General features: G+C 48.4%; 1 protein-coding gene across 1 annotated transcript in view; it reads left to right on the top strand.

Moving 5' to 3' along the window:
- Window positions 1-13985, top strand: part of LOC124047690 (NMDA receptor synaptonuclear signaling and neuronal migration factor-like) — a 67208-nt gene that overhangs the window by 42004 nt on the left and 11219 nt on the right. Inside the window, exons 8-13 of the mRNA XM_046367997.1 lie at window positions 1552-1679; window positions 2892-2975; window positions 3099-3132; window positions 4687-4757; window positions 5033-5112; window positions 5353-5455. Coding sequence (XP_046223953.1) covers window positions 1552-1679; window positions 2892-2975; window positions 3099-3132; window positions 4687-4757; window positions 5033-5112; window positions 5353-5455 — 500 coding nt within the window. The remainder of the gene's footprint in view (window positions 1-1551; window positions 1680-2891; window positions 2976-3098; window positions 3133-4686; window positions 4758-5032; window positions 5113-5352; window positions 5456-13985) is intronic.

Raw genomic sequence — 13985 nt, 5'->3', positions numbered from 1 at the left:
TGTTTTTCAATGTTTGTGTGTTTGTTTCTGTTTTTCCATCTCCTTTGTGCCTCTGTGTCTCACACAGTCTGATGATAGAGGTTACTGTTTATGACATTGAAATGGCACCAGGTATATTTGTGTCTTGAAACGTTTTTCTCTGACAGCCCAGTGTTTTTATCCTAATGATTGGCACAAGCTGTTGATCTACCCTGTCACCTTTCCCATTCTCTTTTTACCTCTGCTTTCCTCTTTGACTTGACTATTTTCCTTTATTTTTTTCTGCTTCCACCTATTCCTCTGTATGGTTGTTATCCTCTGTCACATCACCTCTGTCTTTCTTTGTCCCCCACTGTCACTTTATACTACCATCTCTCTCCCTACCACTCTCTCACTCCCTCCATCTTCTTTCTCTCTCCCTGCCACTCTCTCACTCCCTCCATCTGCTTTCTCTCTCCCTGCCACTCTCTCTCTCTCCCTCCATCTGCCTTTCTCTCTCCCTGCCACTCTCTCTCTCTCCCTCCATCTGCCTTTCTCTCTCCCTGCCACTCTCTCTCTCTCCCTCCATCTGCCTTTCTCTCTCCCTGCCACTCTCTCTCTCTCTCTCCATCTGCCTTTCTCTCTCCCTGCCACTCTCTCTCTCTCCCTCCATCTGCCTTTCTCTCTCCCTGCCTCTCTCTCTCTCTCCCTCCATCTGCCTTTCTCTCTCCCTGCCACTCTCTCACTCCCTCCATCTGCTTTCTCTCTCCCTGCCACTCTCTCTCTCCCTCCATCTGCCTTTCTCTCTCCCTGCCACTCTCTCTCTCCCCCTCCATCTGCTTTCTCTCTCCCTGCCACTCTCTCTCTCTCCCTCCATCTGCCTTTCTCTCTCCCTGCCACTCTCTCACTCCCTCCATCTGCTTTCTCTCTCCCTGCCACTCTCTCTCTCCCCCTACATCTGCCTTTCTCTCTCCCTGCCACTCTCTCTCTCCCTCCATCTGCCTTTCTCTCTCCCTGCCACTCTCTCTCTCTCCCTCCATCTGCCTTTCTCTCTCCCTGCCACTCTCTCTCTCCCCCTCCATCTGCCTTTCTCTCACCCTGCCACTCTCTCTCTCTCCCTCCATCTGCCTTTCTCTCTCCCTGCCACTCTCTCTCTCTCCCTACATCTGCCTTTCTCTCTCCCTGCCACTCTCTCTCTCTCCCTCCATCTGCCTTTCTCTCTCCCTGCCACTCTCTCTCTCCCTCCATCTGCCTTTCTCTCTCCCTGCCACTCTCTCTCTCTCTCCCTCCATCTGCCTTTCTCTCTCCCTGCCACTCTCTCTCTCTCCCTCCATCTGCCTTTCTCTCTCCCTGCCACTCTCTCTCTCCCCCTCCATCTGCCTTTCTCTCTCCCTGCCACTCTCTCTCCCTCCATCTGCCTTTCTCATTCTTTCTCTATTATTCCATTGCTTGCTTTCTCTCTGTCCATCTCTTCCCCTCCTCTACCTCCCCCCTCTCTTACTCCATGTCCCCCCTCTTCTCATCCAATCTTTCTCCCGTCTCCTCCCCTACTCTCTCTCTAACAGTGTGCCTGCTCTCTTTGTTGGGGGATAGGTGGGGACCTGCCAGCCTCTTGTGGGACTCTGGATGAGGGGGAGCGTGAGGACCTAGACTGGGAGGAGGAGAGGGAGATGGAGAGACTGGCCTGTGAGGGAGATGACTTCATCCCACCCAAAATTATGGTGAGGAACTAGGGTTGAACAATTCTTCTAACTTTCCCAGAGTTCCCAGGTTTACCCAAAGAGGACTGGCTGCATGTGAGCATGTTTACTGTGTTGGAATGTCACGGCTGTCATGATTCTTTAAGATATGAATGAAAATAGGAGATTGACAAGAAGCTAACAGCCTACAGGAGAGGCAGCAGAATCTGGAGGATGCTCATCTTCTGTCAGGTGATAGAGGGAGAAAGTAGAGAGAGAGAGAGAAAGGGGAAGAGAGAGAGATGACAATGATTATGAAAGAACAAAAGAAAATGTGTTTTATGCTGAATTCTGTCATTCCCAGTGGAACGACAGATTACATCTCAATTAGTGACATAACTCTGGAGGTCGAGGGGATAATTGTGTTTTTCTCTCAATGAGATCCTGCTATGTTATGTGAGTGCCAAGTAGTACTCAAATGTACTCAAAAGACCTTATATAAATCAATGGGCTACTTTTTGATCCTTAACTGAATTAAAGTGGAATCCTGTTTGATACCAGTACATACGCTGAGTGTACAAAATATTGGGAACATCTGCTATTTTCATGACATAGACTGTCCAGGTGAATCAAGGTTGAACTCTATGATCATTGATGTCACTTGTTAAATCCACTTCAATCAGTAGAGATGAAGGGGAGGAGACAGGTTCAAGGAGTTTTAAGCCTTGAGACAATTGAGACATGGATGGTGAATGTGTGCCATTCAGAGGATGAATGGTCAAGACAAAATATTTATGTGCCTTTGAACTAGGTATGGTAGTATGTGCCAGGCGCACCGGTTTGAGTGTGTCAAGAACTGCAATGCTGCTGGGTTTTTCACGCTCAACCGTTTCCCTTGTGTATCAAGAATGGTCCACCACCCAAAGGACATCCAGCCAACTTGACACAACTGTGGGAAGCATTGGAGTCAACATGGGCCAGCATCCCTGTGGAATGCTTTTGACACCTTGTAGAGTCCATTCCTGATGAATTGAGGCTGTTCCGAGGGCAAAAAGGGGTGCAACTTAATATCAGGAAGGTGTTCCTAATGTTTTATACACTCAGTGTACAATGCATCTTGGCTACGCAGACAGACTTGTGTGAATAATGAATGTTCAGGTCCCTACAGGCACTGGTTGACAGACAGAACACAGCAGAGTGAATGGGACACCTCTTTCTCTTCTTCTCTCTTCTTTCTCCATCTCTCACTCTCAGCTGATCTCCTCCAAAGTCCCCAAGGCAGAGTACGTTCCCACCATCATCCGCAGGGATGACCCCTCAATCATCCCCATCCTCTATGTGAGTGACTTTCTCTCTCACACACACACCGTCACCCTGTTCTCTATGTGTCTGTATGCACAGGTGATAAATCAGTTATCATGTATAATATTCAGTAAAGGACTTTATAATCTCTGTCTCCAGGACCATGAACATGCTACGTTTGATGATATCCTCGGTGGGTAAACTGCCCTTTATGTGACTTTGTTTGTTAGTTCTGTTCAAATCTTCATCCTAAATGGCACTATATTCCCTATATAGCGCACTACTTTTAACCAGTCCTATAGGCCCTGATCAAAAGTAGCGCACTATTTTATCTTTCTACTTTATTGAACCTTTATTTAACTTGGCAAGCCAGTTAAGAACATATTCCTATTTACAATGACGACCTATCCTGGCCAAAACCTAACCCAGGACGACGCTGGGCCAATTGTGCGCTGCCCTATGGGACTCCCAATCATGGTCGGTTGTGATATAGTCTGGAATCGAACCAGGGTCTGTAGTGACGCCTCTAGCACTGAGATGCATTACCTTAGACCACTGGGCCACTCAGGAGTAGTGTGCCATTTGGGACGCAGACATGTTTGTGGAGTGAGACACATTATGCAGTGAAAATGATGCTGTGTTCCATATTGCTGTCTTTCAGTGTGAGGAAATCTATTTTTACTGTACTGCTTGTTGCTCTCATTCTAACCCCTCTCTTTTTCTCTCTCTTTCTTCCTCTCTAACCCCTCTCTTTTTCTCTCTCTTTCTCTCTCTCTAACCCCTCTCTCTTTCTCTCTCTCTAACCCCTCTCTTTTTCTCTCTCTTTCTCTCTCTCTAACCCCTCTCTCTGTTTCTCTCTCTCTAACCCCTCTCTCTGTCTCTCTCTCTAACCCCTCTCTCTTTCTCTCTCTCTAACCCCTCTCTCTTTCTCTCTCGCTAACCCCTCTCTCTTTCTCTCTCTCTAACCCCTCTCTCTTTCTCTCTCCCTAACCCCTCTCTGTTTCTCTTTCTCTAACCCCTCTCTCTTTCTCTCTCTCTAACCCCTCTCTGTTTCTCTTTCTCTAACCCCTCTCTCTTTCTCTCTCTCTAACCCCTCTCACTTTCTCTCTCTCTAACCCCTCTCTCTTTCTCTCTCCCTAACCCTCTCTGTTTCTCTTTCTCTAACCCCTCTCTCTTTCTCTCTCCCTAACCCCTCTCTGTTTCTCTTTCTCTAACCCCTCTCTCTTTCTCTCTCTCTAACCCCTCTCTCTTTCTCTCTCTCTAACCCCTCTCTGTTTCTCTTTCTCTAACCCCTCTCTCTTTCTCTCTCTCTAACCCCTCTCTGTTTTTCTCTCTCTCTAACCCCTCTCTCTTTCTCTCTTTCTCTCTAACCCCTCTCTTTTTCTCTCTCTCTAACCCCTCTCTGTTTCTCTCTCTCTAACTCCTCTCTGTTTCTCTCTCTCTAACCCCTCTCTGTTTCTCTCTCTCTAACCCCTCTCTGTTTCTCTCTCTCTAACCCCTCTCTGTTTCTCTCTCTCTAACCCCTGTCTGTTTCTCTCTCTCTAACCCCTCTCTGTTTCTCTCTCTCTAACCCCTCTCTGTTTCTCTCTCTCTAACCCCTCTCTGTTTCTCTCTCTCTAACCCCTCTCTGTTTCTATCTCTCTAACCTCTCTCCGTTTCTCTCTCTCTAACCCCTCTCTGTTTCTCTCTCTCTAACCTCTCTCCGTTTCTCTCTCCCTAACCCCTCTCTGTTTCTCTCTCTTCACAGAGGAGATTGACAAGAAGCTAACAGCCTACAGAAGAGGCAGCAGAATCTGGAGGATGCTCATCTTCTGTCAGGTGATACAGGGAGAAAGTAGAGAGAGAGAAAGGGGAAGAGAGAGAGATGACAATGATTATGAAAGAACAAAAGAAAATGTGTTTTATGCTGAATTCTGTCATTCCCAGTGGAAAGATAGATTACACCTCAATTAGTGACATAACTCTGGAGATCGAGGGGATAATTGTGTTTTTCTCTCAATGGGATCCTGCTATGTTATGTGAGTGCCAAGTAGCCGTGTTGGTTTTAATCTTGGCTGGGAACTTGAAAAGCTACATCTCTGTGGGGTTCTTAGGGAGGTCCAGGACATCTGTACCTGTTGAAGAATAAAGTGGCCACATTCGCCAAGGTGGAGAAAGAGGAGGACATGAGTCAGTGAGTGTCATCAGTCTTACTCTTCATACAGCAGCCATAGTCCTTATACCTGTGTGTGTCCCAAATGGCACACAACACTACTTTTGACCAAAGCCTTATGGGCCCTGTGGGCCCTGGCAAAAAGTAGTGCACTGCATAGGGAATAGGGTACCATTTGGGATGCGGACACAGTTCCTGTCTCTGTGTTGGTACTGTTAGAGTAGCAGTATTGTTGTGAACCATGTCGTCCTGCTACAACAGGTTCTGGAGGAGGCTGAGTCGGTTTATGAGCAAAGTGAACCCTGAACCCAACCTCATCCACATTATGGGCTGCTACGTCCTAGGAAACCCCAATGGAGAGAAGGTACACTACATCTCTCACATGTTAAAACACACACATACCAGATTACTGTAGAAAAATTGGTGTTGACTGATCAGATCAAATGATGACATAAAGAGCGTTGTGTTGAACACTGTGTGATGTTTAACAGTGAGAATGGCAGAATGGTGAACTTACTGAATGACAGAGTTGACTGTGTGATATTAGGATGCTTCTTGTGTAAATATTTTCCGTTTGGATTTTAATGACACACACACACACACAAACACACACACACACACACACACACAAACACACACACACACACACACACACACACACACACACACACACACACACACACACACACACACACACACACACACACACACACACACACACACACACACACACACACACACACACACACACACACACACACACACACACACACACACACACACACACACACACACACACACACATATACACACTCCTTACTTTATGTTACTCAATATGGTGCCTTGCTAATATATGGAGAGAGTTGAGAATCGCTGTCTTTATTTCTCCTTCCTCTCTTTCTACTTCTCTCCCTCCTCTCTCTCTACTTCTCTCCCTCTCTCTCTACTTCTCTCCCTCCTCTCTCTCTACTTCTCTCCCTCCTCTCTCTACTTCTCTCCCTCCTCTCTCTCTACTTCTCTCCCTCCTCTCTGTCTACTTCTCTCCTTCCTCTCTCTAATTCTCTCCCTCCTCTCTCTCTACTTCTCTCCCTCCTCTGTCTCTACTTCTCTCCCTCCTCTCTGTCTACTTCTCTCCTTCCTCTCTCTAATTCTCTCCCTCCTCTCTCTCTACTTCTCTCCCTCCCTCTCTCTACTTCTCTCCCTCCTCTCTCTACTTCTCTCCCTCCTCTCTCTCTACTTCTGTCCCTCCTCTCTGTCTACTTCTCTACTTCTCTCCCTCTACTTCTCTCTCTCCTCTCTCTCTACTTCTCTCCCTCCTCTCTCTCTACTTCTCTCTCTCTACTTCTGTCCCTCCTCTCTCTCTACTTCTCTCCCTCCTCTCTTTACTTCTCTCCCTCCTCTCTCTCTACTTCCCTCCCTCCTCTCTCTACTTCTCTCCCTCCTCTCTCTCTACTTCTCACCCTCCTCTCTCTCTACTTCTCTCCCTCCTCTCTTTACTTCTCTCCCTCCTCTCTCTCTACTTCTCTCCCTCCTCTCTCTCTACTTCTCTCCCTCCTCTCTATCAACTTCTCTCCCTCTACTTCTCTCACTCCCCTCTCTCTACTTCTCTCCCTCCTCTCTCTCTACTTCTCTCCCTCCTCTCACTCTACTTCTCTCCCTCCTCTCTCTCAACTTCTCTCCCTCTACTTCTCTCCCTCCTCTCTCTCTACTTCTCTCCCTCCTCTCTCTACTTCTCTCCTCTCTCTACTTCTCTCCCTCCTCTCTCTCTACTTCTCTCCCTCCTCTCTCTCTACTTCTCTCCCTCTACTTCTCTCTCTCCTCTCTATCTACTTCTCTCCCTCCTCTCTCTCTACTTCTATCATCTCTCTACTTCTCTCCCTCCTCTCTCTACTTCCTCCTCTCTCTCTACTTTCTCCTTCTCTACTTCCTCCTCTCTCTCTACTTCTCCTCCTCTCTCTCTCTACTTCTCTCCCTCCTCTCTCTCTACTTCTCTCCTTCCTCTCTCTACTTCTCTCCCTCCTCTCTCTCTACTTCTCTCCCTCCTCACTCTACTTCTCTCCTCTCTCTACTTCTCTCACTCCTCTCTCTCTACTTCTCTCCCTCCTCTCTCTCTACTTCTCTCCCTCCTCTCTCTACTTCTCTCCTCTCTCTACTTCTCTCCCTCCTCTCTCTCTACTTCTCTCCCTCCTCTCTATCTACTTCTCTCCCTCCTCTCTCTCTACTTCTCTCCCTCCTCTCTCTCTACTTCTCTCCTTCCTCTCTCTCTACTTCTCTCCCTCCTCTCTCTCTATTTCTCTCCCTCCTCTTTCTCTACTTCTCTCCTTCCTCTCTCTCTACTTCTCTCCTTCCTCTCTCTACTTCTCTCCTTCCTCTCTCTCCTTCTCTCCCTCCTCTCTCTCTACTTCTCTCCTTCCTCTCTCTCTAATTCTCTCCCTCCTCTCTCTACTTCTCTCCCTCTACTTCTCTCTCTCCCCTCTCTACATCTCTCCCTCATCTCTCTCTACTTCTCTCCTCTCTCTACTTCTCTCCCTCTCTCTCTACTTCTCTCCTCCTCTCTACTTCTCTCCTTCCTCTCTCTCTACTTCTCTCCTCCTCTCTCTACTTCTCTCCTCCACTCTTCTCTCCCTCCTCTCTCTACTACTTCCTCTCTCTCCCTCCACTCTCTCCTTCCTCTCTCTCTCTCTACTTCTCTCCTCCTCTCCTCTACTTCTCTCCCTCCCCTCTCTACTTCTCTTCCCTCCTCTTCTCTACTTTCTCTCCTCCTCTTCTCTCCTCCTTTCTCTCCTCTCTCTTCTCTCTTCTACTTCTCTCCCTCTCTCTCCTTCTCTCCTCCTCTCTCTCTCCCTCTCCCCTCTCTCTACTTCTCTCCTCCTCTCTCTCTAATTCTCTCCCTCCTACTTCTCTCCTTCTCTCTCTCTATCTCATCCTGAGTCATATTTCTGGATTTAGCAGAGAGGCACATGGACAAGTGACTGTGACTCCTACACCATTCTCCACTTAAAGCTTCACTCACACTCCTCACACACACACACACACACACACACACACACACACACACACACACACACACACACACACACACACACACACCACACACACACACACTTTCTCACCACACACACACACACTCACACACTTATACACACTCCTTACTTTATGTTACTCAATATGGTGCCTCTATATTCTCTCCCTTTCTCCTTCCTCCTCTCCTTCTCCCTCCTCTGTCTCTACTTCTCTCTCCCTCTCTGTCTACTTCTCTCCTTCCTCTCTCTAACTTCTCTCCTCTCTCTCTACTTCTCTCCCTCCTCTCTCTAATTTCTCTCCCTCCTCTCTGTCTACTTCTCTCTTCCTCCTCTAATTCTCTCCTACTCTACTTCTCTCCCTCCTCTCTCTCTACTTCTCTCACCCTCCTCTCTCTACTTCTCTCCCTCCTCTCTCTCCCTCCTCTCTGTCTACTTCTCTCTTCTCTCTCTACTTCTCTCTCTCCCTCTCTCTCTTCTCTCCTCCCTCTCTCTACTTCTCTCTCTCCTCCCCTCTCTCTCTCTACTTCTCTCCCTCCTCTCTCTACTTCTCTCCTCTCTCTCTTCTCTCCCTACTCTCTACTTCTCTCTCTACTTCTCTCCCTCCTCTCTCTACTTCTCTCCTCCTTCTCTACTTCTCTCCTCCTCTCTCTACTTCTCTCTCCTCTCTCTCTACTTCTCTCCCTCCTCTCTCTCTACTTCTCTCCCTCCTCTCTATCAACTTCTCTCCCCTCTACTTCTCTCCTCCTCTCTACTCTCTCTTCTCTCCCTCTCTCTCTCTACTTCTCTCCCTCCTCTCTCTCTACTTCTCTCCCTCCTCTCTCTCAACTTCTCTCCTCTACTTCTCTCCCTCCTCTCTCTCTACTTCTCTCCCCTCTCTCTCTTCTCTCTATCATCTCTCTACTTCTCTCCTCCTCTCTCTCTACTTCTCTCACCTCCTCTCTCTACTTCTCTCTCTCTCTCTACTTCTCTCCCTCCTCTCTCTCTACTTCTCCCTCCTCTCCTCTCTCTTTCTCCCTCCCTCTCTCTACTTCTCTCCTCTCTCTCTACTTCTCTCCCTCCTCTCTCTCTACTTCTCTCCCTCTCTCTACTTCCTCTCTCTCTACTTCTCTCACTCCTCTCTCTACTTCTCTCCTCCTCTCTCTCTACTTTCTCTCCTCTCTCTACTTCTCTCCTCTCTCTACTCTCTCCCTCCTTCTCTCTCTACTTCTCTCCCTCCTCTCTATCTACTTCTCTCCCTCCTCTCTCTACTTCTCTCCCTCCTCTCTCTCTACTTCTCTCCTTCCTCTCTCTCTACTTCTCTCCCTCCTCTCTCTCTATTTCTCTCCCTCCTCTTTCTCTACTTCTCTCCTTCCTCTCTCTCTACTTCTCTCCTTCCTCTCTCTACTTCTCTCCTTCCTCTCTCTCCTTCTCTCCCTCCTCTCTCTCTACTTCTCTCCTTCCTCTCTCTCTAATTCTCTCCCTCCTCTCTCTCTACTTCTCTCCCTCTACTTCTCTCTCTCCCCTCTCTATACATCTCTCCCTCATCTCTCTCTACTTCTCTCCTCTCTCTACTTCTCTCCCTCCTCTCTCTACTTCTCTCCTCTCTCTACTTCTCTCCATCCTCTCTCTCTACTTCTCTCCCTCCTCTCTCTCTACGTTTCTCCCTCCTCTCTCTATACTTCTCTCCTCTTTCTACTTCTCTCCCTCCTCTCTTTCTACTTCTCTCCCTCCTCTCTCTCTCTACTTCTCTCCATCCTCTCTCTCTACTTCTCTCCTCTCTCTACTTCTCTCCCTCCTCTCTCTACTTCTCTCCTCTCTCTACTTCTCTCCCTCCTCTCTCTCTACTTCTCTCCCTCTACTTCTCTCTCTCCCCTCTCTATACATCTCTCCCTCATCTCTCTCTACTTCTCTCCCTCCTCTCTCTACTTCTCTCCCTCCTCTCTCTACTTCTCTCCTCTCTCTACTTCTCTCCATCCTCTCTCTCTACTTCTCTCCCTCCTCTCTCTCTACGTTTCTCCCTCCTCTCTCTATACTTCTCTCCTCTTTCTACTCTCCCTCCTCTCTCTCTACTTCTCTCCCTCCTCTCTCTCTCTACTTCTCTCCCTCCTCTCTCTACTTCTCTCCTCTCTCTACTTCTCTCCCTCTTCTCTCTCTACTTCTCTCCCTCTTCTCTCTCTACTTCTCGCCTTCCTCTTTCTCTACTTCTCTCCCTCCTCTCTCTCTACTTCTCTCCTTCCTCTCTCTCTACTTCTCTCCCTCCTCTCTCTACTTCTCTACCTCCTCTCTCTATTTCTCTCCTTCCTCTCTCTCTAATTCTCTCCCTCCTCTCTCTATACTTCTCTCCTTCCTCTCTCTCCTTCTCTCCCTCCTCTCTCTCTACTTCTCTCCTTCCTCTCTCTCTACTTCTCTCCTTCCTCTCTCTCTAATTCTCTCCCTCCTCTCTCTACTTCTCCTCTTCCTCTCTCTCTAATTCTCTCCCCTTCTCTCTATACTTCTCTCCCTCCTCTCTCTCCTTCCTCTCTCTCTACTTCTCTCGTTCCTCTCTCTCTACTTTTCTCCTTCCTCTCTCTCTACTTCTCTCCCTCCTCTCTCTCTACTTCTCTCCTTCCTCTCTCTACTTCTCTCCCTCCTCTCTCTCTACTTCTCTCCCTCCTCTCTCTACTTCTCTCCCTCCTCTCTCTCTACTTCTGTCCCTCCTCTCTCTCTACTTCTCTCCCTCCTCCCTCTCTACTTTTCTCCCTCCTCTCTCTACTTCTCTCCCTCCTCTCTCTCTACTTCTCTCCCTCATCTCTCTACTTCTCTCCCTCCTCTCTCTCTACTTCTCTCTCTCCTCTCTCTCTACTTCTCTCCTTCCTCTCTCTACTTCTCTCCCTCCTCTCTCTAATTCTCTCCCTCCTCTCTCTATACTTCTCTCCTTCCTCTCTCTACATCTCTCCTTCCTCTCGCTCTACTTCTCTCCCTCCTCTCTCTTTCTACTTCTCTCCTTCCTCTCTCTACTTCTCTCCCTCCTCTCTCTCTACTTCTCTCCTTCCTCTCTCTCTACTTCTCTCCCTCCTCTCTCTCTATTTCTCTCCCTCCTCTTTCTCTACTTCTCTCCTTCCTCTCTCTCTACTTCTCTCCTTCCTCTCTCTACTTCTCTCCTTCCTCTCTCTCCTTCTCTCCCTCCTCTCTCTCTACTTCTCTCCTTCCTCTCTCTCTAATTCTCTCCCTCCTCTCTCTACTTCTCTCCCTCTACTTCTCTCTCTCCCCTCTCTATACATCTCTCCCTCATCTCTCTCTACTTCTCTCCTCTCTCTACTTCTCTCCCTCCTCTCTCTACTTCTCTCCCTCCTCTTTCTCTACTTCTCTCCTTCCTCTCTCTCTACTTCTCTCCTTCCTCTCTCTACTTCTCTCCTTCCACTCTCTCCTTCTCTCCCTCCTCTCTCTCTACTTCTCTCCTTCCTCTCTCTCTAATTCTCTCCCTCCTCTCTCTATACTTCTCTCCTTCCTCTCTCTCTATCTCATCCTGAGTCATATTTCTGGATTTAGCAGAGAGGCACATGGACCAAGTGACTGTGACAGGGGAGAGGTTGCTACACCATTCTCCACTTAAAGCCACACGCACACACACACACACACACACACACACACACACACACACACACACACACACACACACACACACACACACACACACACACACACACACACACACACACACACACACACACACACACACACACACACACACACACACACACAAACAGAGTGTGTACACACACATAGACACACTCTCTGCTAAAGTGCTTGGCGTTGTTAGGGCTCTCTGGCGTCTCTGTTGTGAAGTTGTTAAGGGGAGTATACAGTACAGTAAAATGCAGAGGCCAAGATAGCTGTCTGCTTAAGCACTATAAACAACCCTCACAACCCTCTGGTCCCCAGGCTCTGCTCTGCCGTCCTCTTGGCTGTCTCCTCTCTCATTATTTGTCTGACTGTGGATCTAGAGACCACGGAAACAGACAATTTATGTCACAGGTTATGAAAGTGATCGTGTACATCTTATGTATGATGGGTCTTTACCGTATGTATATGTGACCTTGGTTTCTGCATCAGTGTCTATCTGAAGGTTTGAGCATGAATTTGTGCATAGGAGGAGTATGTAGAGTGAGTGAGTGAGTGAGTGAGTGAGTGAGTGAGTGGTGAGTGAGTGAGTGAGTGAGTGAGTGAGTGAGTGAGTGAGTGAGTGAGTGAGTGAGTGAGTGAGTGAGTGAGTGAGTGAGTGAGTGTCTCTGCCTGGCTGCCTGCCTGCATAGCTGAGCATTTGCTTGTGCATGCGTGTGTGTGAGACAGATGCAGGACAAATGTCCACTCCTCTCCACTCCTCCTCTCCTCCTCTCCTCCTCTCCTCCTCTCCTCCTCTCCACTCCTCCTCTCCACTCCTCCGCTTCTCTCCTCATTTCCTCTCCTCCTCCTCTCCTCTCCACTCCTCCTCTTCTCTCCTCATCTCCACTCCTCCTCTCCACCACTCCACTCCTCCTCTCCACTCCTCCTCTCCTCCTCTCCACTCCTCCTCTTCTCTCCTCATCTCCACTCCTCCTCTCCACCACTCCACTCCTCCTCTCCACTCCTCCTCTCCACCACTCCACTCCTCCTCTCCACTCCTCCTCTCCTCCTCTCCACTCCTCCTCTCCACTCCTCCTCTCCTCCTCTCCACTCCTCCTCTTCTCTCCTCATCTCCACTCCTCCTCTCCACCACTCCACTCCTCCTCTCCACTCCTCCTCTCCTCCTCTCCACTCCTCCTCTCCACTCCTCCTCTTCTCTCCTCATTTCCTCCTCTCCACTCCTCCTTTCCACTCCTCATCTCCTCTCCTCCTCTCCACTCCTCCTTTCCACTCCTCATCTCCTCTCCTTCTCTCCACTCCTCCTCTCCACTCCTCCTCTTCTCTCCTCATTTCCTCCACTCCACTCCTCCTTTCCACTCCTCATCTCCTCTCCTCCTCTCCACTCCTCCTCTTCTCTCCTCATTTCCACTCTTCTCCTCCTCTCCACTCCTCCTTTCCTCTCCTCCTCTCCTCCTCTCCACTCCTCCTCTTCTCTCCTCATCTCCTCTCCTCCTCTCCACTCCTCCTCTCCACTCCTCCTCTCCTCCTCTCCTCCTCTCCTCCTCTCCACTCCTCCTCTCCTCCTCTCCACTCCTCATCTCCACTCCTCCTCTTCTCCTCTCCTCCTCTCCACTCCTCCTCTTCTCTCCTCATCTCCACTCCACTCCCCTGCCCTTCTCCTCTCCTCGTCTCCACTCCTCCTCTTCTCTCCTCATCTCCACTCCTCCTCTCCACTCCACTCCACTCCCCTCCTCTTCTCCTACTGCTCAGCAGTAGAGTTTTATCACATATTGACTGTGTGATATGTCATCATTTACAGTTTTAATAGGTACTCCTCCTATACTCAGAAATCTGGATCTGGGGATCTGACTCTTAGAATTCTTCTTCTTGACCTTGACCCAATACCCCCAGTGCATTATCATTCCATTTGTATTGGCCTTGACTCAATACCTGAGCGCATTATATTTGTATTGGCCTTGACTCAATATCCCCAACGTGTTATCATTCGATTGTATTGTCCTCGACTCAATACCCCCCATCGCATTATCATTCTGTTTGTCTTGGCTTTGACTCAATACCCCCAGCACATTATCATTCCATTTGTATTGGCTTTGACTCAATACCCCCAGCACATTATCATTCTATTTGTATTGGCTTTGACTCAATACCCCCAGCACATTATCATTCTATTTGTATTGGCCTTGACTCAATACACCCAGCAAATTATCATTCCATTTGTATTGACCTTGACTCAATACACCCAGCAAATTATCATTCCATTTGTATTGGCCTTGACTCAATACACCCAGC

The sequence above is a fragment of the Oncorhynchus gorbuscha genome, linkage group LG11 (assembly GCF_021184085.1).
Source record: "Oncorhynchus gorbuscha isolate QuinsamMale2020 ecotype Even-year linkage group LG11, OgorEven_v1.0, whole genome shotgun sequence".
NCBI classification, from domain to species: Eukaryota; Metazoa; Chordata; class Actinopteri; order Salmoniformes; family Salmonidae; genus Oncorhynchus; species Oncorhynchus gorbuscha.
Note: the sequence above shows the minus strand (reverse complement) of the source record. Positions and strands in the feature narration are given on the sequence as shown.